Source organism: Pelecanus crispus, chromosome 1 (assembly GCF_030463565.1).
Source record: "Pelecanus crispus isolate bPelCri1 chromosome 1, bPelCri1.pri, whole genome shotgun sequence".
Classification (NCBI taxonomy): Eukaryota; Metazoa; Chordata; class Aves; order Pelecaniformes; family Pelecanidae; genus Pelecanus; species Pelecanus crispus.
In genome coordinates this window covers 94,641,659-94,665,265 of record NC_134643.1, presented here as the reverse complement: position 1 = coordinate 94,665,265, position 23,607 = coordinate 94,641,659, and the positions used below count along the sequence as shown (strand labels likewise).

The following is a 23,607-nucleotide window of genomic DNA, read 5'->3' as shown; positions in this document are numbered from 1 at the left end:
TTTAAGTTGGCAGTGCTTCCAAAGAAAGCAGATTTTTCTTCAGTCATGTGGATGTTCCACAGAACAGCAGTATTTCAGCTCTGAGGCTCATTTGTATGATGGTGGAGTTTCTTTAATATGGAGACATGTATTTCAGGTTTTTTCTTTCCTAGTTTTTTTTATACTCTCTTATGGACAGATTTTTGAAGAGGCAAGTGGAGCCTGACTGATGATTCATGCCAATTCCTCAAATATCTAACTAGTTCCATTTGTTCACTTATCTTTCAGACCCTCTGTACACACTATCAAGTGAGAAGGACCATTCAAAGTCAAATGTCCATGTTCAACTTGTCGGTGATAAAGTGGTAGGTGTTGGCCAAATATAGCTCACATGTGCACCTTATATTTCTGTGTGTATGCATACACATGTGTAGAAACTCTGTCTCAGTTCCAAGCTGCTCCCTTAAAACAGCAAAATACAAAGCAAAGGAAGCAGTTTTATCTAAAACAAGACTTAACACAGAGAGTAACCATGATTGCTGGCCTAGGGTGACTCTGTAGCAGCAGCCTAGAAATGCGCAGTTTCATGTCCTGAGTAATTCCCTAAATTGTGTGTCAGTTTTTAATAGAATATCTCCGAATGCTGTTAACAATAGCTTGTATATGTTATTAAGATCTAATAAAAGAACTGGACAGTTGTTGGGCTGTTGTTCAAGCAGAGCCGTTAAAATGTATTATTTCACATTGTGCCTCTTCACTTACCTTGGGATATACTTACACTGCAGCTCAAGGTAGCATACTTAGACAGTTTAAAATCAACTAGGTAGCAACAGCTAAGCAGCCTGTAAAGACTGCAAAACCATCCTGATTCTTCACACTAGGTTAGCGCAATTTAACTTCCTAGCTAAGCCCTTAGCTAGTTAGCCCATGCTTAGCTCCCTGCTGCATTTGTTTCTCTGCTATCAGTATTCACCCTAGCTAGTATTAAACCAGCTAGGGCATGTCTGTGAGAGTTGCAGTCACACCTTTAGACAGCAGTGATTGATGGCTGGACAGGCTGCATACAGGTAGAATGCCAAAGGAAAACAGACTTGGTACAACTGCACAATGAATTGGATTTGAAACAAAGAGTCCTTCTGAAGCTATGCACTTGACTGAGCCTGCAAGGCAGATATTCTGAACTCTGAAACTCCATTGCTGTACAGCAATGTACAGCAGAGGAGAAAATCCCTGAGCAGCTTTCCATCAATGGAATCAAGAACTGGTTTTTTGAGCAATGTTTCTAGATGTCTCTTACCCCGTTATCTCTTTCTTATATCTACATGAAAAAAAAAATGTGTGTTTGCCTCTCTGTAGAGAGACATACACATGGAGCTGGAAACATTGCCTGTCATCATAGAGATCCTTGCAACAATATGGCTGTGTTAACAGTTCAGGCCAGATAAAGTAAGCAGGCATACTGTCACTAATGTTGTCACATCATAGGTGTAATGTTGCAGATGGGTATGGTGACAGACTCTGACTTGCATAAAACATGTTTTAAGCATATGAATCAGCAAGTGCATAATGTGCAATTTGAAACAATACAACTTTGAATTCTTAATCTATAGCATCACAAAATGGGGTGAACAGGGGTTGTGATAATATTAGTTTATAGGGTTTTCCAAACTCTCCTAAGTTGAATTCCCTTTGAAGAGAAATGAAACAAAAATGCAGTCTTATGCACAGCAAGCAGCTATCATAGTAGGGTGCCTAGATCTTCATCATCTGACGCTCTCTTACACTCTGGTGAGTTAGTGTACTTGAAATGTCACCACTACCCTATACGCATCTGAATTAGCACCTGCTCAAATGAAAGGGGCAATTCACAATTCAAATCTGATTTCAGGCTTTACAGAAGCACAAGCCAATATAGCTACATCACTTAAACTTGAGTCACGATTGCAAAGATTTATTTGCAACCATAAATTTAGAGATTTAAGGCATATCTACCCAGGGAAATTAGTGCTTAGAAGGAAGGGTGTGGATTTTTAATGTGATTTTTGTGTGCTAACTCCCATTGAGATATTTTAACACATGCTAAAACTGTTACAGTATAAAATAATATAACTTTACTCTGTAAGTGGAATATGTTACTTCATTTCTAAAGCACACAAAATAGGAGGGAGTGACATGGGGTAATGTGCTAGAAGTTCACATTACTGCACATTCACAGTTATTGCACACTAACTTCTTTATGTAACGAACCATTAGACCTTTCAATTTTAAGTATAAGTTTAGACACTGGAAAACAGCCAGAAGACGTATCTGTGCATCTGCTGCTAGTCTGGTATGCTCCACATCTTGAGAAGTACCATCTAACCAGCTGACATCATTAGCATATGTATGCCTCCTTCTTTCCCCATCCCAAATGTGCAGTCCTGTAAATCACAGCAAGCTGAAATTCTGATTTCCTTAATGCTATTTGAAATCACTAAATCACTGCCTCTTTTCTTTGTGTCCACACAAACATTAGGTAAAGGCACCAGTGTTCAGAAGTATGTTTAGCAGCTTGAGCCGTTTCCCGGGCTACAGTCTGTGCTTGGAGGGCAAAGATCCAGTGCCTCCATTTATTGACCGAAGATGGAGAGGGAGGGTGCAGCAGCGCCTGGAGGCTCTTCAGCAGCTTGCTGTGTAAGTGTTCTATGATTGGGTAATTTAAAACAAACATACAAACAAAAACAACAAAAACCCATGCACACTGAAGTGGAGATGCCTGCAATTTGCTCCTACTTGTATTTCCCTTGAAATTAAGAGATTGCAGCTGTTGTGGAGTATGGTTGCCCATCTGTTTCTTACAGGGTGGATGTTGCACATTCCTTCATCCGTGTACTATCTGCTTTGCAGCGGTTGCTGGGAAAGAGAAGAGAGTTATTTCAGTCTCTTATAGATCAGATAAGTTATGAAGACTTCAGTGACTCATGTGTGTTACTTCAGTGGGAGTTGTTTCCTCTTAGACTCGTGCAGCTGGTTAGATTGCTTTTGCTGCTCATTCAAGGGTGTATACGGCCTGAACCAGGGCACCACATTTTTAGTTCTGGGGTTTCTTAGTTAAACTTTCTCCTGGCATCACAATTTGGGCTTCTGATTCAGCAAATATTTTAAAAAAAGCACTTATGTGTTTTGCCACACCATGTGTTTTTTGGAGTCCTCTTGTAGCTGTATTCAAGACTGCAGGCATCAGCCTAGGTAGTTGGTTTTTAGAGGGTTTTGCTGCATTAACAAGCTAACTTTAGACCATGGGCTTTTCAAATGATGCGTGCTCTGGAGTTGCTGGTAACTGAGTTCTACCACATGCCAGACAGTAATCAAAGATGTTTAAGAGTGATACAGTGGATTTCACACCTGGTTTTGTTCAGTTTTGAAAGCATATTCTTCTAATTTCCACAATAAAATAAGAATTCTGGAGCCTTTTTTTTTCTTCTTATTTTCAGCAGTTCATACTGTCCTCAACACATGAAAACCTCATTGGCTTCTTATATTTTGCCTGATACTCTGTAACAAGAACTTATTTGACACCTGTGCTGCTTTAAAATTGATTTACATTTCAACAACATGTATTTGCAGAGTCTTGCAATTAACAAAAAATGAGAAATACATCTCCTCTGTTTCAACCTGCACTGATTGACAGTGTTGCTGATGCAGAAGATAGAATATTTCCCAGCTGTCTTTTCGGTAGTTGCATTGCCTCTGCAAGGTTACCAGGAATAAATGCTCATTTATTTCAGCAAAGTCAGCAAATATAAGTCAAGGACATGCAAGAGGCAGGATCTGTGGGATAAAAGGGGCTATTTCACTGGGTTCCCATTGTGCCTATAACTACCATAATAGGATGAACAGCTTATGCTAATAAAGTTAGGTCTTAAGAATAAGTGCCCACCTGTGCTGAATGAAACACAAATCCATCTGGATGGAGCAACAGTCTGATATGTAAAGAGTCAGCTAGTGAAACTAGCCATCAGCTCAATTAACTCATTTGAATTACAAACACAAATTCACCATAATAGGTTGATTAGTGCTGAGCAAGTATCTCAGGTTACTACACTGCATCTCGAAACCTTCCCCTGTCTTTTGTTATGTGATATGACTGAAAGTGCTGGGAAGAGGTGACTTTATACTTACCTTTGCAGTGAACTGTATGTCACAGGACGTTAATGAAGCATCTTTCTGTAGGCTTTGCTGTAGTGGATAGCCATACTGTGGCTCCCCAAGTTCCACAGCACAGCTCGCAGGGCTTGGGGTCTTTGAAGACAACTGATCGCAGCATGCAAGCCTTTGTTTGGATCCCAGCTGTTGAGCAATGTTATGTATTGTTAACCATATCTCTGTAAATATGCCTCTGTATTTAAAATCAGGCAGCAGCAACCAACTCCAGCACCCACAATCCCATACATCTGAGATCAGGATTCTTACAAGTTGCCAAAAATGGTCTTATGAAAAACATGACCTTCAGGACTTGCCATATATATAGCTTAAGGAAATGACTTACCTTAATGGCGTGGCATGGGCTGTTTGGGTTTTTTTTAAAGAGCTTCTGTTTCTTGTCTTGCCCAGAGTAAGACTGGAGTGTAAAGTGGTTGTGAAATCAAATAGCAATCCTGATGCATAGCCTTCAGAGGACTCAGTTATACCCATTCTCTCACTGACTGCCTTAATGAGGTCTACCTCATGGTCTTCCAAAGCTTTAAAATGAAGAAAACCCTCCAAGATGTTATAATGAAAAATTTAAACGGGTTGCCTACTTTAAATTCAAAATGGGGAAAAAATGAAGAAAGAATGTTCTTGCAAAAAATATGCTTGTTCAAGCATAGGTTTTGAAACATTCACATGGTCAGCCTAATTCTTCTCCTCTATTGGAGAATTCAAATTGAAATTGCTGATTCTAAAATTTTCCACATTTGCTCAAAATCTCTTTAGCTGTTTTTGAAAGGTAGAAAGTGGTAGTCCTCCCCTTTGTTCCTTATACTGCTTTACACATATTTTCTGTTATGGAAAGTCTGTCACTCTTAAGGAAATGAGCTTGGTCCCCCACTCCCAATAAAAGTAGTTTACAAGGTCAAGCATTTACAAGTGGCCAATTCTTTTCATGACAAGCACATAAGAAAGTTTTATTAAAGGCAGCAAATGACCATTTCTTGCCCACCCATAGTGGGGAATATACATAAAGCGTCAAACTGTCTTGCTATGTATGAAAGTATGAAAAAAGCAAAATATAATTGCTTGTATAAGTATGAGCATTTTGTGGACTTTGTAGCATGTATGTTTGATTGTGCAACCAGAGAAGAAAAAAAAAACATAAGAAAAAAAGATCATAACTGCTCTGAATGTACTTCTTAAATGATAGTAAGGAATCCTGTATTTCGGTTTTTAGATCTCAACCTTCTCTTCAAATACCTCAAATAGTGTATGAAGATCCTGAAGTTAGTGGACGGAATCGCTACAAATATTTTGCACGGTAGGGAATGAACTGATTTGAAACAGAGTTCAGAAGCTTGCTTTTGTGCAGTTTAAAGAGCACCTAAATATATGCCAGAGCCTTTTTTTTTTTTTTGTCTTTTCTGTTGGTTCTTTGATCACTGCTATAAAAAAACTAAATAGTAACCAAATCTTAAATCACAGGGCCTTTTAAAATTCACACTATGCCAGAATTTTCAGGTAATATGTTACCATATAAGCAAATGTATCAGGCATTCTGTACTTAATAATTATTTGTAGAAAGCTTTGCACCGTACATCCTCCTACACAAAGGAAGAAGATGCTCGCAAAGGCATTGTGGTTTTCCAGACTCCTGGAAAGGTGCCTTCTTAAGGAGGAACCTTTTAATTCCCAGTTTCTGCCAAGAGCAGAAAAGAAGCAAAGGGAATCCTTGATTAACTTTTCATCAATTTCCTCTACTGCAGGACTACTCTGCTCCTTCCAGAATGACACTGCAGGCCAGCAATGGACTCAAGATCTGAACCAACAGCTAGCTGATTGCAGGAATTCATTTCAGGATTTCAAGTTGTTAAAAAAACTCTCTCAAAATATCAAAGTGAAAAAAGTAAACTAATTAGTGAAATACACAAAATGTTGTAAGCACAATCAAAACTAACTTCTTTTAATTATCTTCTTGTTTTGCAATTCCACTTTCTGCTTTGACAGAAGAATAACACTCACTTCTACAGGTGAAACTTTCTCTGTTGCTCCATAGCTATGAAAGAGTGATTTAATATTCAAGCACAATTCTTAAACAAAAACAGTGTAACTCCACTGAAATTAGTGGCCTGCAGTTTTTCTAAACCGTGATGATCTTTTACGCTCATGGTTGTTGTCTTACGTCTGCATTCTCTCTTTTCAGACCTCTCATCCCTTCTAATAAGCTGCTTCCACTAAATGTTGCTTACGCAATAGCAAAGTAAGTAGTGAGTTCTGGAACATTACTGTTGTAATGGGTCACATCTCACCAGAAAAAGACAGGGTAACTGTTTAGCTGGTGACCAATATTTTTTGTAATGAACCAACAGGAAAAATTTGCTAAGAGGTAAGGGTTTGTTCACTGCTGAGAATTCCTGAGGAAACAGGTGACTTAGTGTTTCAGAATTTGCTTGTAGTGTATAAGTAGTGCTTTGTGGGTAAAGAACATGTGCCTCAAGTGTGTTATGATTATGAAGCCTGAAACAGAAAGCCAAGTGTGTCTGAATCCTAGAATAGATACCGATGCAAAGAAGATTCTTCAATACAGCAATATTGTTGGAAAATCTTCTGATATTTTATTACAATCTCTGTGATAGTTGCAATACTGTTCAGTGGTGTAGAGCATCCATGAATTAGTCTAGTGTAGTTTTCAGTGGGGATCAAATTTTCAGGGGACATAAGAACATTCAGTTCCTAGCAGAGTCAATGGAAGTTGCACATGCTTACATCAGAATTGAATTTTTGTTCTGGAAATGTTAGAAAGACAAACACGTAAGCTAAATTGAAGCAGTCCATTTTACACTCAGCCATTAGTTTCTTTTTTGTGCCCATTAAAAGCAGTGCTTTAGAATGGATACATAGGGAATATTTTCATGTAATAACTTACGAGAGCTGAAAACAGAAGATTTCTGGACTGCTTACCTAAGGAGGGAGGTTTCAGAAGACTCAATGTAGCCTCAGTATGCTTTTACTAAAGATAGCGGAGTTAACATCAATGGGAGCAATATTAAGATAAACCAAAACATATTTGGATATCCTACCTTTGACTTAGTGTTGTGTTCCTGGTTTGTTTTTTTTAATGAACGTGCCAAATGTTCTTCCATCTTGCATCTCTTTTTAGGACAGAGCCCTATGTCCATTCAGCTACAAGAGACAGCAAGGTCTTTGGTCCCAAGTTACGAACTTTGGGCACACAGACAGATTACAGGGATGGCGAAGCACAGACGGATCCCTATTCCCCTGAATATGTAGTTCCCAGGGGGTCAGTCCCTGAACTTCTGACACTTGCTACACTCACTTGGGGTGAGTTGTGAAATCAAGATAAATTGTAATAATCATGTCCCCTCTTTAGCAGGAGGTTCTTTTTTTTTCAATGTCAGGTTTCAAGTCTGTTGCCAGCTCTGGCAGCCCTTTGCCGTTATCCTTTGGGGCACATACCTATTTCTAAAATAGGTATAATATTTACCTACTTAATAGTGCTATTCTGGGGCATTTCATAAAGAGTTTTGAGATCACTCAATATAAAAAGGTCATATCTTTTACAAATACAAACTGGTAGCAGTTTTCCCATCTACCTACTGTTCTTTGGCTGTCTAAGTTAGACATCAGTGGAAAAAACAGCATGAACACTGCTGCCCCAGAGTACACCTATGATCTTAATCTCCCAGTGTCACACCTGCAATAGTGATGGACACTGGACACGCCAAAGAAAGTGCTCATTCTCAGAAAGTGTCTTCTTGGAAAAGTTTTTCCTCCTTTGCAGCCTGCAGTAGAGGAATGAAGTGCTAGTGTTAATGTCAACTAACTATAGCAACTGCAGGTCCTACCATTCCTCATACTGTAGAATTTTACTGGCCTTGGAAATATTTACTTCTGGCTGTTGAAAGTTCTGCTTGTGTTTAACACATGGGCTTGTGCCCATTCAGCCCTCTAATACTTTTTGGTGTTGGTTATTTGCTGGATTCACCATTCTCCTAAAGAGCTACTGCTTCTTGTCCCTGTAAGGTCAGGGGCTACCAGCAGGACTAGCCGAGGTGGAGATGATTGAACGTGCCCGGGAAAAACGTGCATGGGAAGCAACTCTTCCAGCCATGGACAATGCCTCACAAATCGCGAAGAGGAGGAAAATGATGGATGATATGGAGAGGAAGGAGTGGGCCTTTAGAGAACAGGAAATAGAAAAGTAGGAGTCCAATTATACTCTTTATTTCTTTTAATTATTGGCTGAATAGAGAAGCACCAAGAAGGTTTAGGGGATTGGCTGAAGGGTACAAGCCTTTTATTTCTGTGAAAATCCCCTGATTTTGGGAAGGGATATTTTTGTTAAATTTAATATAAGAGACTGCTACCACAATACTTTTCACCAGTGCTAAACTCACTTTTTAAAGTGAAAAATTAAATATGAGATATGCAATATGAACTATGTGTGAAGTAGTCAGTTGGTATGTAGGATCTGATGATGACAGCACTGCACAGAACACTGCAGGGTACAGTAGGTCATACCTGGCCTTTTATTTCCTTGTAGGTTGCAGGAGGTTCGACTGGAAGTCTTAAAGAAGCTGCTGCGGAGGCGAGAAGAGAATCAGAATGAGCTGGATGCCAAGCGCTTGGATGACCACTGGCAAAATCATCAGAAGGCTAAAGAAGAGAAGATAAAAAAGATTCAACATGACTGTGCACTGAGTAAGTTTGAAAGACAGGGAGAGAGCAGTATGAGACTTAGTTTTCAGACAAGCCATTTCTATTTTCACAAGGCTGCAGTCTTTATTCAAGATGGAACACATTGCATCCACAATATAGATATACATGGCCAGCATTTGTTCTGGTCAAACAGGTCATGTCTTTATATTAAGCAGCAAAAGCTCTTGTGAATTTCCAAAGATATGGCTTTTTTAGAACTATTTTTATGAAGAACCTTCTCACATTTGTATTTCCTTTTCAGTGCTCAGGAAACTGATAGCTAAGAGGAAGAATGTGATGGGGAAGCTGGAGAGACGAGATATCATCAAAGAGTATACTGACTTTGCATCACAAACATACGCTCCTTTGTCAAGAATTGGTTATTTCCCAGACAACCATTCTGAACGCTATGTGGTAAAAAACTTCTATCTTAACACCTTTGCAGGTAAGGCATTTTGGAAGATTTAGTTTGTATGAGATGTTTACTTAAAATATTAACAAAAGTCAAATTTATCTCCCCACCATTAATTAATTGCTGTTTGTATTTCTTAGGACTGTGTGAACTGGAAGCATCTCTCCCAGATTCTGTCACCCAGGTCAAGATTAAAGCGCCAAAACCCAAGTACACTACCACTAAGACTGGATTTATTAAAAGATCAGCAAGGCTAGAGGTGGAGCTGGCACAGGTTCACAAGGTATGGAGCTGCATCCAGCAGCATGTCACTTCCTCTTAGATTTGAACTGCTCAGAAATGTAATCGGGAAGACACATGTGTAAGCTTTCTCCTAATTTCCCGTGCTAAATTCATATTTTCTGTAAGCCAATTTCAAGGACAGAATGGATCAGACATTCAGACTTTTGTAGGCATGACCAGTACTGCTATGGAACCCATTTTGTCAGTACTCTCTCTCTCTAACATCTGTGCTTCTGCTCCAACCCTATAGAAAACAAAGCATAACTACTTCTGTCTTCCTACAGATCAGGTATTTGGATCGGAACATACTGTATCAGTTAGAAATTCTCTCCTGCCATTTGCTCATTCTCATTTCTCCCTTGCTTTTATAATGCACAAGTGGCAAGCCTACTGGTTACATTGTCAAACTACTAATAATTAAATAAAGCAAATCTGGATTCATATTCTAAAAATTCTGTACATTTTTAAAAATGTACATTTTAAGTACATTTTGTAAAAACACCTGCAACAAAGCATGATTAAAATGATCCCACTCATAAAACCGGATCGGAACAGTGGATGCATAATCACTGTTGTTCCCTAACAACAGCATCTGATTTGCAAACATGCTAATAGTGTTTTGCATATCTTAATTTATCACAACTGTTCATGCAGATGAGATGTCCATATATGCAATCAACCACTGAAGAACGAAGTGCCTCATTTGCATCTACAATCACAATATTTGTAAATTACATGTAGTTTTAAGTATGCTTCTTGTGATGCTGTTGAGGGTTACCTTTTTTTAAAATCAGGCGTATTCTTGGCTGGCTGCTGTTATCTCTGGAAAATATTGAATTTCATTTGTAAAGCTTGGCAACTTTCACTTATGCTTTATTTAGTGAAGAAATAGTTCATAATTGGCAATTATGTGTATAGCTTTCTTGTTTTAGTGTAATTTAATAACAGTCTCAATGCAGACAATAACTTTCTACTAATGAATTTTAAATTGAAATCTTGTTCTGAAAAATCAATCATATTATCTTGTATTTAAATTCCACTGGATCTTGTAAAAGATGAAATATTGCATCTGATTATTATTCAGAAGGAAAATTTTCAAAGAAAATCTTGAGTGCTACAGGAATTGTTCAAGAACTAAGGACATAAATTCACTACAGTTTTAGAGAAGAAAATACAGCAGTATCGAAGGGGTTTGAATTTGCCTGCTTTGTGCATAAAGTTCAAGTACTGACTATGTATAATCTGGATCATAACACGATTCTCGTAGGCAGCAGAATGTTAGTCCAAGCTTTCAGAGCTGAATTCCAATTACAGCAATTGTATTCTGTTTGTTCAGAATACTTCTCATGGTTTGAAAGGCTACAGTGGAGTGTCTAAACTGTAGTCACGGAGAAGAAGTATGCCCTAATGCTGGCTGCTTACACAATAATGTCTCTGAAAAAAACCTGGTGGTCAAAGGGAGATGGAACACAGAACAAAAGCAGACAATTCTGTGTATTTTCTTTCTTAAATCAATGTTGATCACTTGGTCTACATTGATTTATACCAACTGAGGGGCTTACATAACTCATACTCATTTCCTCACCACAAAAAGGGAAAACGTATATTCTTTTAAAATCACAAAGCATTTCCTTTGCAGGCAAAGATGATAAATCCACTATGCAAAATTTAACTGGTGCTTTTAGATGTACAGAAGTAGACACCAGACTGGTTGGTCCAGACAAGCAGAAAGTACTGACCTGGTGAAACACCCAGACTGCCTCAGCCACCGTTACATTTAAACAAACTTTCTGTTCAGAGTGACAAGAAATCACTGCCCTAATTAGTGCTTGAGCTCTGTGGTGCTGTTACTGGTCACTTCTCCCATCAGAGGCTTTTGCTTCTTAAGTTTGGTGGCTATAGCATGTTCTGGCTTAGCAGGGCCTCTCTGACAGGTCCACCTCATAAGCTACTGGAGCTGTCAAGAAGAGGGCAGTAAAGGGTGGAGAGTACTTGAGTTAACAGAATTTAGCACTTGAGAGGACAGCTGTCTGACCACTTGGCATAAGCAATCCCAATCATGCCAACAACCGCCGTCACACACAGTATGAAAGAGGTTTAAAGCAGGCAATTAGGGATCATCTCAGAAGGGCACTCTGTTGCTTTGCATTATTTCTATAGCTGAGCAGCTAGACCAGTTTTCTCTTCAAAAGCCTCTTTTCAGTGCTGTACTAGCACACTTAATCTATAATTTTTCCCCCATAATCTTAGAAATAAAGCAGAACTCTAGAAAATTCAGAGAGTACACAGTGATCTAGCTCTAAAATGAGTTTCTTTCATTTTCCCTGAATAACCTGTGGAAGGAGGCAGCAAACAGAGGAGGAATGCTAGATTTTGGCCTCAGAAATAATTAATGTTAATAAAGGAAGTTTCCAAGGCTTGCTTCTCTAGCCAAACAAGTGGCAAGATGGACTAGTCCTCCTCATTATGTTCCTCTTGGTTTGCCATATTGAGGGTTTTCCTAAGCTTAAAGTTTGTAAGACGGGACAAGCAATTATCCAAGGAACTACAAAAAGGATCTATTTCCTCTTGAGAATAAGAACAGCTTCTTCCAGACTTGAAACTAAGCCAAAAAGAAATTATTTTAGAAGCAGACTTTTTGAGGAGCATCCTGAAACCTTTGCAGGAGTATTATGTACACTCAGTATTCTTTGAATAATTCTCTAAAACAAGCGAACATTCTAGAAACAGGAGCAACCCAGGATTTACAGAAAAAACAATGATCTGTATCTTAAGCCAGATCTCTAAAAGGACAAGGAAAGCTAGTTCCTAGCCAGCACAGATGATAGTGCTTTAAGGAATGTAAGTGAGCCATTATATAGACAGCCTTGTGTGAAAATCCAAGCCATTAAGGAGGTAGCATACTGATATAGCTAATTACTGTAAGAAGGAAATACAACTAGGTAACTGAATACACCAAGGAACGGAGGAGAAGAAATCCCAGTGCAGAATGATGCGTGACTTTAGGCTGACCCTGTGTGCTCAAGAGGGGTGAACTGTCAGGTAGTTTCAAAGTGCTGGATCAAGATGATGTCAGAACAAAGAATCTCTCACCTCAGCATTAAGTGCAACTCTCATCACGTCTGTTTTCCTTTATCCAGTTGCTGGAAGGAGGTGGAGAAGTAGCGGGGGACAAGAATGTCTCTGGAGAAAATCTCTGCCAACTTCAAAGCGTAGGAAAACCTGTTCAAGCAGTTATTTCATCAAGAACAGATCTCCAACACAGTGTTAGTTGGCTCATGCTCAGACAAGCTCTAAGAGCTATTATGTCAGTCTTGATCAGCCAAGATGCAGCAGCTATGCTGCACTGCAAAGTAGGTAGTCAGTCCATCCTTGATGATCTTACCTTCTTCATTCATGGGCAGAAAGGAAGAAAGAGAAACATGACTGTATACTCTGTGCTGTACATGAAAATAAAATATACCTAGTGTCTTGTGAAAAGGAGAGGATCACAGAGAAGATAAGGAAGGAATTTAAAGAATGATTCTGTGAATGGAGAGTTGTTTCTCAAGCCACTATCCTGTCAAGAGTTCTGCTTCTGTCAGAAGCTAGGAAAGAAGCTAAAGTGTATGGCCAAAAGCTTGGGTGCCATTCGCTGTTCACTGCATTTGCCAGGAAAATGAAAAGGAGATGAACTGGGTGGTCCTTCGCTGTCTAATCCAACCAGATTATACCATGACTCTGAACCTGCTATCTGAAAAAAGTAATGTAGTCTATCTCAGAAAACACAGAGTGTGATATGTAAGCAGTAACATTTGAAGTATGTTGTTTAGAAATTTAGCACTTTTTTTCTTTTTAAAGAAAGTATTTTACAGCAATTCTTGGGCCCTGGTCTCCCTATTTTGAAAAATGGTAATTTGTTAAGTTAGGCAGAACCAGTTAATGCAAAAAACATATTTTCTTTTTCTTTTCTTACTTTAAAGTCTTAAAATAACTTAAAACCTCAGATTAGAGAAAGCAAATGGTAAGCATTTCTGACTTAGTAAAGACAGCAAAGCAGGCACTAGACTGTGCTGACATGAAAACGTAAAACCACTTCTGGGAATTGCAGTATTTCTCAAATCTACATTAATAAGAATTCCCTCTTGTCAGAAGTGCTCATAGATTTTTCTGTCTTTAAAAGTTGTTATTCTGGTTGTATTTTGTTGTTCTGGTTAGCAAGAAATATTTTTGGAGGCTAAGGTTTTATTAGAAACATTCTAATGAAAGCAACATTGCACTAATAAACGTAGGAGCCGTTTTTTTTCGAAAGAATCACAATTACAGCAGTTTTTTTCTTTCAATTTCCTCCCCCTGTCATGCAAAACACCTTATTAATTATAGCAAGCACTGTTACAATCTTCATGCCAGTAACAGCGTATCATACAAAGATATTTCACTGAGGAAGGGCCACAGAACAGGGACAATACACTCTTCAAGCGACCCCCTTCATAAAATCTCCTGACCGCATAACATTTCTAACCTGCGGTAACAAGCAAAGAGTTACAACCATTCTGTAGTGATATGTAAATTGTACATAAATTGTGACATTCCTACCCATTTTTCGTGTTTTGAAAGAATCTTACCTCTATCTTACAGGAAAATAATTAATGTTCTCGTTGTTGCATAAGGAAAGTAACACACACAACTGCCTCTGCTTGTATATGGGTCAGTGTTTAATTGGTTCAATACGATTCCTATTTTAAAATGAAAAAAATAAATCTGAAATATGCTTTTACTTAAGAATGTTTTCTATTAGAGATTAAGTTCATAGCAATTTTAGATTAATTTTAGGTGACTCACCCTATGCAATTGCTGATGACTTGTAAATATAGTAGAATAACCCTTGTTTCCTTCTTACATATGATTTTGAAGTTCCCATCAGCATCTTCTGACCAACCAATAGCCTCATCTGCTGCCCATATTCAGTTTTTCAGCTGATGTGCAGTAAGAAACAGAAGCCACAAGCCTGCGAAGTGCAAAATACTTCAGCTCGCTGCAGTCAGTGTGATCAGCAACAGTCAGCATCTAGAGGGCTGGCCTTACTGTAACTTTCTATCTAGCCTAGTTCTGATTAAATAGTGTATCTATTCCAGGTACTACTGGAGCAGAAGAATAAAGTCAAGGAGCCGAAGAAGCCCCTCCGTTTCCTTGAAAGAGTGGAAAAGCCTGTTCCTCGGCCACCCACTCCAATCCTGGAAAAACCATCAATTGTAAGTGGGCTGGTTTTAGCACTTTTTTTTCCTGTTGATCCCAGCTTGTTTCCTACATGGTTGTTAAAGGAATGCCCTGAGAAGGAAAGAAGTGAGCTTTATCTTTTTTGTGTGTATTGATGTTAGAAATAGCCATCACTATTTCTGCAGACTCCCTTAGTCTCTCTTTATTCTATAAAGATACTAGCAGCTGAAGAATTGAAAATCTTTTACAGTACCTGTTGGCCAAATTCTTAACTAAACTTTATTTTATAAAGCCATAAATTGGTAGGCATGTTATTCCTTTGTTCTTAGGGAACAAATAGGCAGAATCGTAGTATTATTATTCAATGTCTTCCAACCTTCTGATCTGACAACACTATCATAATCCAGCGGAGCAATTAAGTTTAGTCCCATTGAAGCCAGTGAGACTTTGGGTATGCACTGAGCATGCACTTTATTAATTTGCTGGACTGAAGCTCTTGCCTTCATGCAGGCTGCAGTCTTTGATGAGCATGCTCCAGTTCACAGAAAACGATTCTTTTGCAGAGATTGAAATATCAGTAATGATGTGTCATGGGGGATGTGATACGCTGTAGGAAAAAACAACTTTTTAGGGGAGCTGTGACTTCTTTTCCTTTCTTAAAGTAAGGTACATACTGGGTTGCCCCAGTGGATTGCTTTGTCTGCTTATTAACACCATTTCCATGATGTAGTAAGAATCAGACACAATTACCATTTAAGCTTGTAAATTTAAGAGAGTCACACAACCATGAAGGTGAGAGAAAGTCTTATTAGATCATCCATGCTGTCTTCCTTTGTGCAGTATCATGTGCTATGTTTTATACAGTCTATTTTAAGATGACTGAAACAAGAATATCTCCTTGGGAAGAGCTTTCCACAACTTTACTAACTCCTAGGTATTCAATATTGTATTGCAGTGGTAGATTTACACTATTTAGATTCACCAGTTTAGCAGATTTTTAAGTACTTCCAGGTAACATGGAAAGAAATCAGGAAGATTTATCTCCCAGTTGTAGTCATTCTTGAGCATGTTTACAGATTATAGTTTTTTTTAAAGAGTTCTGATACTATAGAATTCCACCTAAATTAATTCTGTCAACATTTGGTTTCAAGTATCTTTATGTGTGAACACATAAAAGAATGGAGCTCTGCAGTGAAGCTCCATCTGTAAAATCAGGCCACTTCAGCCACTGAAGAGCAGCACTAACATCTCCTGCCTTGCAGAATCCACATAAGGTTTCTTCTACCACTTGGCTGCGAGGAGCACTGAAAGCAAGGCTCTTCTCAACTGCTAAGTGCACCAGCCTCTTCCTGCTGGAGTTGCGGATCTCAAAAGGAAAGCATGCCGGAGTGACAGGCGGGTGACATGGACCACAAGGGATATAAAAGAAAGTGGAGAGAATGGAGGCACTACTGCAGGCCTCCTCACTCCTCTCCCCCAGTCATTTCTTATGCACTTACTAGCCACAACAAGCTCACAGAGAGCCTCTGAGTTCCTTCACTGGTTTATCACTTTCTCCCAGCTCCCTCTAGTTTTCAGCCTGCTCCTAGATCCTTCTATATCCTTAATTCTCTTTTTTTTTCCTGCAGGGCATGATAGGCTTTCCATCTCCCCTCATTCTTTCCTGCTGGTCTGTAGCAGGCAGATGGAGAAGTTGATGATTACCCTCACTAAGGCATCATTCGCAGCACTGAACAACAGAAGTACAGAAAAATGCATCCCACAAAAATTTAAACCAAATCTTAGTTTACATCAAACCAACCTGTCCAGTATGCGTGCCATCTCCGTTTCCAAAACTCTGTCCTGAAGGGCTTTCACCCAGTAGCCAGGTGATATGGTACAGTTTAGCTCTCTAATTGGACCGGAAATTCATCCCTTCTTTCCAGAGAAAAAGAACATACCAAATCATAAGGCAGTCCTTTGGCTAGTTCTGCTTTGCTCCTCCTGGGTGGTGGTGTGAAAAGGCAGGAATGCTTCCTTTTGCTTTTGGAAAACTTAATCTTCAACACCTAAGAAAAAACATACTAAGATTCAAGCCCACACCATTTCTCTCATCCTACGCTCTTCCTTGTTTTTCCGGCACTTCTAAAATACCACATTTCAATGCAGACCTCATAGGCTTTTTATTAAAAAAACTTCCTTGCAATTTTTAGATTTCTTTTTGTCTTTCCCAGGCACCCAGTGGGCTTCTTCCTTCTGCTACTGTCAACTCCAGACTAGTAGACCCCTCAGCAAGAAAAAATGCTGCCAGCTGTGCTTCCTCTATTTAAAATAACCCTTTTTTTTTTTTTTCCCTCCTATGGTCATGTTCCCTTTACCACTATGCTCCATCATTCTTCCAGGTTGGTATCAATCACACAATCCTAGGCCAGTAAAGTTCTCAAAGAGACAATAATATAATGTAATTAATTTTACTTCCAAACAATCACTTTCTGAGTCTTAAATTTACTGAGTTTGATAAAGGTCACCGCTGGAATAAATATAAAAAGAAAAACTATATATGCTTCTTTTAATTTAGTCCCTTTATTCATGGTTAACAGCTCTCTTGCACCTCCTTCAATAATAATTCTATCCCCTTAATATCTTGACCTGTTAAATTAATGTAGCTGACATTCATTTTGCAAACTCAAGTTCAATCAAGCCACAAATAGTACTTCTAATGCATACGGTCGTTTTCTCTATCAACATCTCCTTATCATTAGGTACTTGTCTCTAAAGACCCTCTAAAATCTCAGATAGAATCTAATTATACAGCCTTTCTCCCCCATCTCTTGTAAAACATGGAAGTACGTATTGTTCTGACTCACCTTCCTTTCCCTAGAAATTAGAAGAATGGTGTTCAGAAACAACTGAGAAAAAGCTGGATATGAGTTAGACTTTTTGATAGTTAGATGGATAATCTATAGAAATCTCAGTCCCCAAAGAAATAATTAATTATGTTGTGGATATTTGCTGTGTTTTGGCAGGAGGAAGAGGAAACAGAATTGGCAGTGATATGTCTGCAGAAGTTGCTCCGAGGCAGGGCTATTCAGAACACGGTATTCTGTGTCTCTTTGTTTATGTCTCTCTTCAGAGTGAAGGTGGGAATGATTGAAAGGGTGCTTGCAATCTTTCTTCCACGGCACTAATCAAGGGCAATGAGGCTTCTGCAGCATATCCTCCTGTATGTTATCTGGAGTCCTTCAAGGCTGAAGTCTTTGCTCTCTAGCCCAAATTTCTTACAGGAACTTCCAGGTTCCTACACATGTCTGTGTCTCCCTGTTCCTGGCATCCCCTACACTCAGCTGTTTAATTAGGTGCTTCACAGCAGAATTACTGAAATGGCAAATTCTAGACTAGATATGGACCATGAGTACATTTTGCCTTGATTATGCCAAGATCCCAGGCACAAGAAACCTCCCACATCCCAGCAGGACAGCATGTATTTCCTACCATCTTTACAGTTTCCTGTGATGGTGAGCGGAACCTTGGATGAGGAGCAACTGAAGCATACCACCATGATTTCCAGCAAGTGCAGGACCCATCATTCTGCTTTCAGTGGAGCAGAAGTGGGTCTAGGTAAAAATTAATTGAGTAGCCATGCCTTGTGGGCTTTCTATTAAGCAAGTCTGTAACTTTTGATCAGACCAGTCCAGAAGGTTTGTTTTCATGCCTACTGAGAATGTAATTGATATTCTCTCTTGCACTAACTATTTAATGTTTGTGAAGTGTTCCCATGTGGGACCCTGACCTGAGCTTTAGCAAACAATGCAATACTGTGAAAGTGGCTTGAGGTGGAATATAGACTTTCCAAGTCTTCTCCAGTTTTGTGGTGATCTATGAGAAGGATGACTGATGCCATTGCAGGACTGTTGACTTTCACATCATGAAATGTCCCATCATTTTAGGAATCTCCTTCCAGCTACTACTGGATCAGAAATACATGACTCAGTTGCAGAATGATGTGAGCAGGGTTGAGCGATCCTTTGTTGCTGTTGGAAATCCTGTTGGAAGAGAGGGGGCATGAAAGTAAGACAGTGTCAGGCAGGGGCTGGGCCACATAACCCCATAACAGGGACAGCAACAGTTTCAACAACCTCCCCACCAATTTATTGGTTTGAGTTGTTCTGGACTCCGTCAAAACGAAGGTCAGAGAACTTCAGTAGATGTTGAAACAGGAGACATCTAACCCTGGGCTGAGGAAAAGGGGCAATGCTCACACTGGGAAGCTTTGACACTGAGGCTGATATAACAGGATATACAGAAGGCTGTTGCCCTTTTCACTTGACATTGGTGTTGCTGTTCCACATTCCAGTGGTTTGAGTTCTGGGTGAAGCCAAATAGAATAAAAAAAACCCCAAAACATTATAATAAAGTAGCAAGAGATCATCTATAGCCCACAGCAGGAGGTCTCAACTTTCATCTTCTATTCAGGAAGGTTTAGGCAAGATTTACCTGACAGCTGTAGTGTTTGCCTTAATGCAGCCACAAATTCATTACAGAGAACTAGGTCTTTGGAAACAGCTGACCTTGCAACTTGGAGAAAAAGGGTATGCTCTGCTGGCAAAACATGTTGATCTGTATTCTCCATTTAATATGCTTGGTTGTTTAACTTTATTTTAAAGATGTTTGAAGGGAAGGAGAAGCGGCTGGAACTGATCCAAGAGCTGCGCACCACTCACGCACTCCAGGAGGATGGACAGCTGCTTTTGAAGGCAGAGGAGCAAATGACACTGGTTCTACAGCAACAGCATGACTTGCAAATGCACAAGGTTTGCCTGTATAGATGGGAAGGCTGATTCACAACACTGTCCTGGCTGGGCAGTCTGTGCTTGCAGTACCACCAACACTCTCACATTTAATTTCTTTATGTTTTCTATTATCCACAGCACAAAAAGCACCCCAAGTAACAAAAATGCTCTCCTAGCACAGGCCAAGCATTGAATGCCTGAGGAGCTAAAATTGCTCTCTCACTGCTGTGGGGGCTCTGGGGAATCTCAGAAACAGACTGAGGCACCCTGACCACAGCTGCTACCCAGGCTGCTCTTGCTTTGTTTGCAGACAGAGAACTTATTTATATTTACAGGGCTTTGAACAAACTGCACTGTCAGACGAACCTCAGTTTTCCCACATTTCAATCCATTTGACTGGTGCTGTGACCTGGCATCACAATACAAGCTTGTCATTCACATATGTCAGATGCTTTACTGAATATGTGTTACTGCTCTGTCATTTCCCTGTTCCTTTTCTAGCTTGGCACCCTCTCAGGCTCCTCCTCAGGCATAAAACATCACAAAAGAAGCCAAAGGGGACTTACTTTGTAAATCTTGCTGGGCTCGAGACTTCTAGGACCTTAGCAAAGGTGTCACATTGTTGTACTTGTCACTGTTATGGAGAGCAGAGAAATTTTGGGCTCCATCCTCTGCCAAGGATCTAATGAGAGCTAGGGATGCAAATTCCCATCCCATTTCCTTGCAGGGCCGCAGCCTTCCAGACCAAAGTGAATCAAATGGCAGATGCTGGTCTGAAATGGATCATAAAGAAATTTTGTCCAGAATTCACTGCATTTCAGATATACAGTATCTCCCATATTCCTGTAGATTTTCATATAGTTTTTACTACTATCCTGTTTTTCCAGTGACCAGCTGTGAGGAATTCTGCAGGTTCCAGATTTGATAACAGCATCCGCTGGCCAGCTGGCCTGGCAGAGGTGAAGCCAGACCACTGCTTCCTGCTGGATGGGCAGCAACAAAAGTTCCCCTCAGATCTCAGTAAAAATTGAACCACGTGACTGTGTTTTACTGTTCATCATTTCCAGATCCTCCCTCATACACAGGGAGCCCAGGTGTGGAATGCAGGAATACAGAATTTTTCTACTGAGGAATTAAGAGAAAAATAAAAGCCTTAGGCATTAGGAACTTGAAATCCTCCTTGTCTTCTGGAAGCCCAGGTGAGAGTGAAGGAGAGAGCAGTTTCAGACACCATAATGTCATTCATAGAGAAGGAGAGAGAGCAAATGGTAAAGATGCTGACCTCTGATCTCAGAATTTCCTTTTGGGAGAGCCACTATCCCCCTCTGCTGGTATCTGCCTCCTCTACTCTTGCATTTTTTTCACTATATCTCTAAAGGGACACAGTCCAAGGCTCAGGTCTTCAAACATTTTGAACTTTAAAACTCTCTGGAATGCATATGCAGGAGTTTTCTATGTGTGTGGCTATTTTAGGAAGTCACTGATAACTCACAGTTCTTTAGTTTTTGGTGATTGCAGTTTTTTTCACATTTTTTACCTTTCCAGTACAAAAAGAGGCATTTTTCAATAAGTGCTTCCTGCAGAAAGAGGACAGAAACTCCAGATAAAATGGTTGAAGATGAGGGGTTGAAAATTTCCAACCTCATATATAACAAAAGTCTAAGACAAGAGTGTTCCTGGGTTGTTTTTGTTTTCTTCCATTTAGACACAGTACCTGGAGCGATAAAGAGGAAGCAGCATGTTAGTTCCGTGTTACTCCTCCCTGTGAGCTGGTGTAGTTACTGCATTGCCATCCTCCATCTTAAATGCCCATGGCACTGGCACTTCTAGATGTGTGCAACACTGACAATCCCACTTCCTTTGAAACGCTGCATGAGCAAATGTCACAGCAGTATAAGACAGACGATGTATTACTACCTGTCTGGGATATTTCAGCTCCATTTTGAGTTTTACATTCAAGTCTACTCTGTTATTGCCTGTTTATTCCAACAGAGACACAGCATCCCAGCCGGTTCCAGACATTCCCTCTTGCCAAGGACTGTGGCTTCATAGTCCATACTGAAGATAAAGAATTCATCATAAATCTTGTCCCTTTCTGAAGTACCATCACACATACCCAACCGATAAAATATGCTTGGAACAAGGAGTGAACGGCACAGTAACACTGAACACTTGGAATCTAGTCTCAGCTCTGTCACAGACTTTCTGATTTTCCATTACCTGGGATTTTGAGGTCTCATTTGCACTTCTGCAAACTCAATATTAATTACTGTTGATTTGAATTTGTTAGCAGTTAATAACTTGTACAGTTTTAGGTAGTAGCTCAATACCTAAAACTGTAGGGACTCATGGTTGCAGTATTATCTCAGCAACTTGAATCACTTTGGTCACATCATGAATGTCCAACCAAAGATGTACCATTTCACTGAGGTGGCTTTGAACTAACAAACATTTTGTATCCTTAGGATAGGATAGAAATGTGGCTGTACTCACAATTGCACAGTTTCCTAAACCTTTACTCAAGTTTCCTACTCATAAAGATTGAGGGTTTACTTTCCAAATGCTAGAAAGAAGCTTCATTTGCGACTTTTGATCCTATTTTTCTGTTCTGGTCTAGCTAAGCTTAGCACAGAAAGATGGAGGGTATGCAACTGAAGTAATTTCATTGTCACTTTTATACCTCCTCTTTCTTGGTCTGGGCAGCAGAACGTTCCCCAGTAGCAAGCAGATGGCCTCAGGAACTATTCTGGTTGTACTCACAGCCACAAAAGCGGTTCATAATACCTAGTATACAGCACATCTAGTGCTTTATCTCCTCCCACCCACCCAAGCATAGGAGCCGCTTTTCCTAGTGTGACAGTATTGGGACTGTTCCTGCCCTGACTAGTTTTGCCATCTTTTAGCCTCTTTATGGCATCAGAGCTTATATAGAGGAACATTACATTATGCAGAATCCAGGCCAGCGCATGTAAAACAAGAAGAATGCATAACTCCTAGGGTCATCCCATGGCTGGTCTGAGTGGATGTTGCAGAGCTGTTTCACATGCCTGTGGTAGTCCTGGGACTTCAAACAACATGCCTGGGGTTTGAACACAATTCTTCGCATTTTTTTTTTAAAGCTGTCATCAGTGGAAAACCACTTGGCGAGGGAAGAAGGAAGGGTACTGGCGAACATATTTGATTTCCTGTCCAAAGAGCTGGTGAGGCTGCAAGAAGAACGGAAGATCCACGCTTTTGTCATGCTGGCTGAGAGGCAGAGGCGGATGCGGGAAGCGGAGGAGAGCGGACGTCGTCAGGTGGAAGAGAGGCGGCGTCAGGAAGAAGACGAAATTTTCAGACAGGCAAGAGAAGGAGACTGGTGGGACTGTGGGCGGTTTGTAGGAACTGCCTCCTTGTGGGAAGGTCCAGATAGAAGGGAGGTGCTTGAGCTCTGACTTTGGTGATGGCTAGTTATAAAATTGCATGGAAAGGCAAAGTCTTTATTAAACTTTATTCTCTTTATTCTCTAAACTTTATAAAACATAAACTTTATTATCTTTGTGAACTGTTTCACCCTCCTCACTCTAGCTCACTGAAAGGAAAGATGCAGTGCCAAGAGTTGTTTCAGTTCTCTGAGATTCCTCAGAGACGGTGGTGATTCCTTCCTAAAAGTCATGTCCATTAAATTAAGGATGATCTGAATACCCCTACAGACAGTCCTGTTAGACATATCATGAATGGATGTAGGTTTCTAAGTTTCCACAACAAACAGCTATGGTGAACAGATGTACCTAGATCATCTTTAGGAATAATGTTTTGTCAGCACTTCTGCATTAGGTGCTCTCCCAGGAAGGATGCCCTTAAGCAAGGTTTTGGAAAGATTTTGCCCCCCAAAAGTGAACTGCAAATAACAAGAGGTACAAAAATGATTCAAAGTAATGATAATGGATAACATAACTTTGAAATCCAGAAAAAAAAATCTTGAACTACCATATTCTGTAACTGTTCTATAGTCCTATTCCCTAGCTCCTGACTGCATGAAGCATATTTTTTCCCAGTTGAAAGGAATGAGTGGGAGCCTAATTGACTACACCAATA

At 39.8% G+C, this 23,607-nt stretch overlaps 1 protein-coding gene across 2 annotated transcripts in view; it reads left to right on the top strand.

Moving 5' to 3' along the window:
- The window catches only part of CFAP91 (cilia and flagella associated protein 91), a 29,959-nt gene that overhangs the window by 705 nt on the left and 5,647 nt on the right, over positions 1-23,607 (top strand). Inside the window, exons 2-15 of one of the 2 annotated variants that reach the window (XM_075725288.1) lie at positions 268-344; positions 1,336-1,390; positions 2,493-2,652; positions 5,390-5,473; positions 6,356-6,412; positions 7,313-7,494; positions 8,197-8,374; positions 8,717-8,874; positions 9,134-9,316; positions 9,424-9,566; positions 14,680-14,796; positions 17,767-17,838; positions 19,405-19,551; positions 22,650-22,871. In XM_075725288.1, the coding sequence (XP_075581403.1) occupies positions 268-344; positions 1,336-1,390; positions 2,493-2,652; positions 5,390-5,473; positions 6,356-6,412; positions 7,313-7,494; positions 8,197-8,374; positions 8,717-8,874; positions 9,134-9,316; positions 9,424-9,566; positions 14,680-14,796; positions 17,767-17,838; positions 19,405-19,551; positions 22,650-22,871 (1,835 nt within the window). The remainder of the gene's footprint in view (positions 1-267; positions 345-1,335; positions 1,391-2,492; positions 2,653-5,389; positions 5,474-6,355; positions 6,413-7,312; positions 7,495-8,196; positions 8,375-8,716; positions 8,875-9,133; positions 9,317-9,423; positions 9,567-14,679; positions 14,797-17,766; positions 17,839-19,404; positions 19,552-22,649; positions 22,872-23,607) is intronic. The other variant, XM_075725295.1, reaches the window with a different exon arrangement.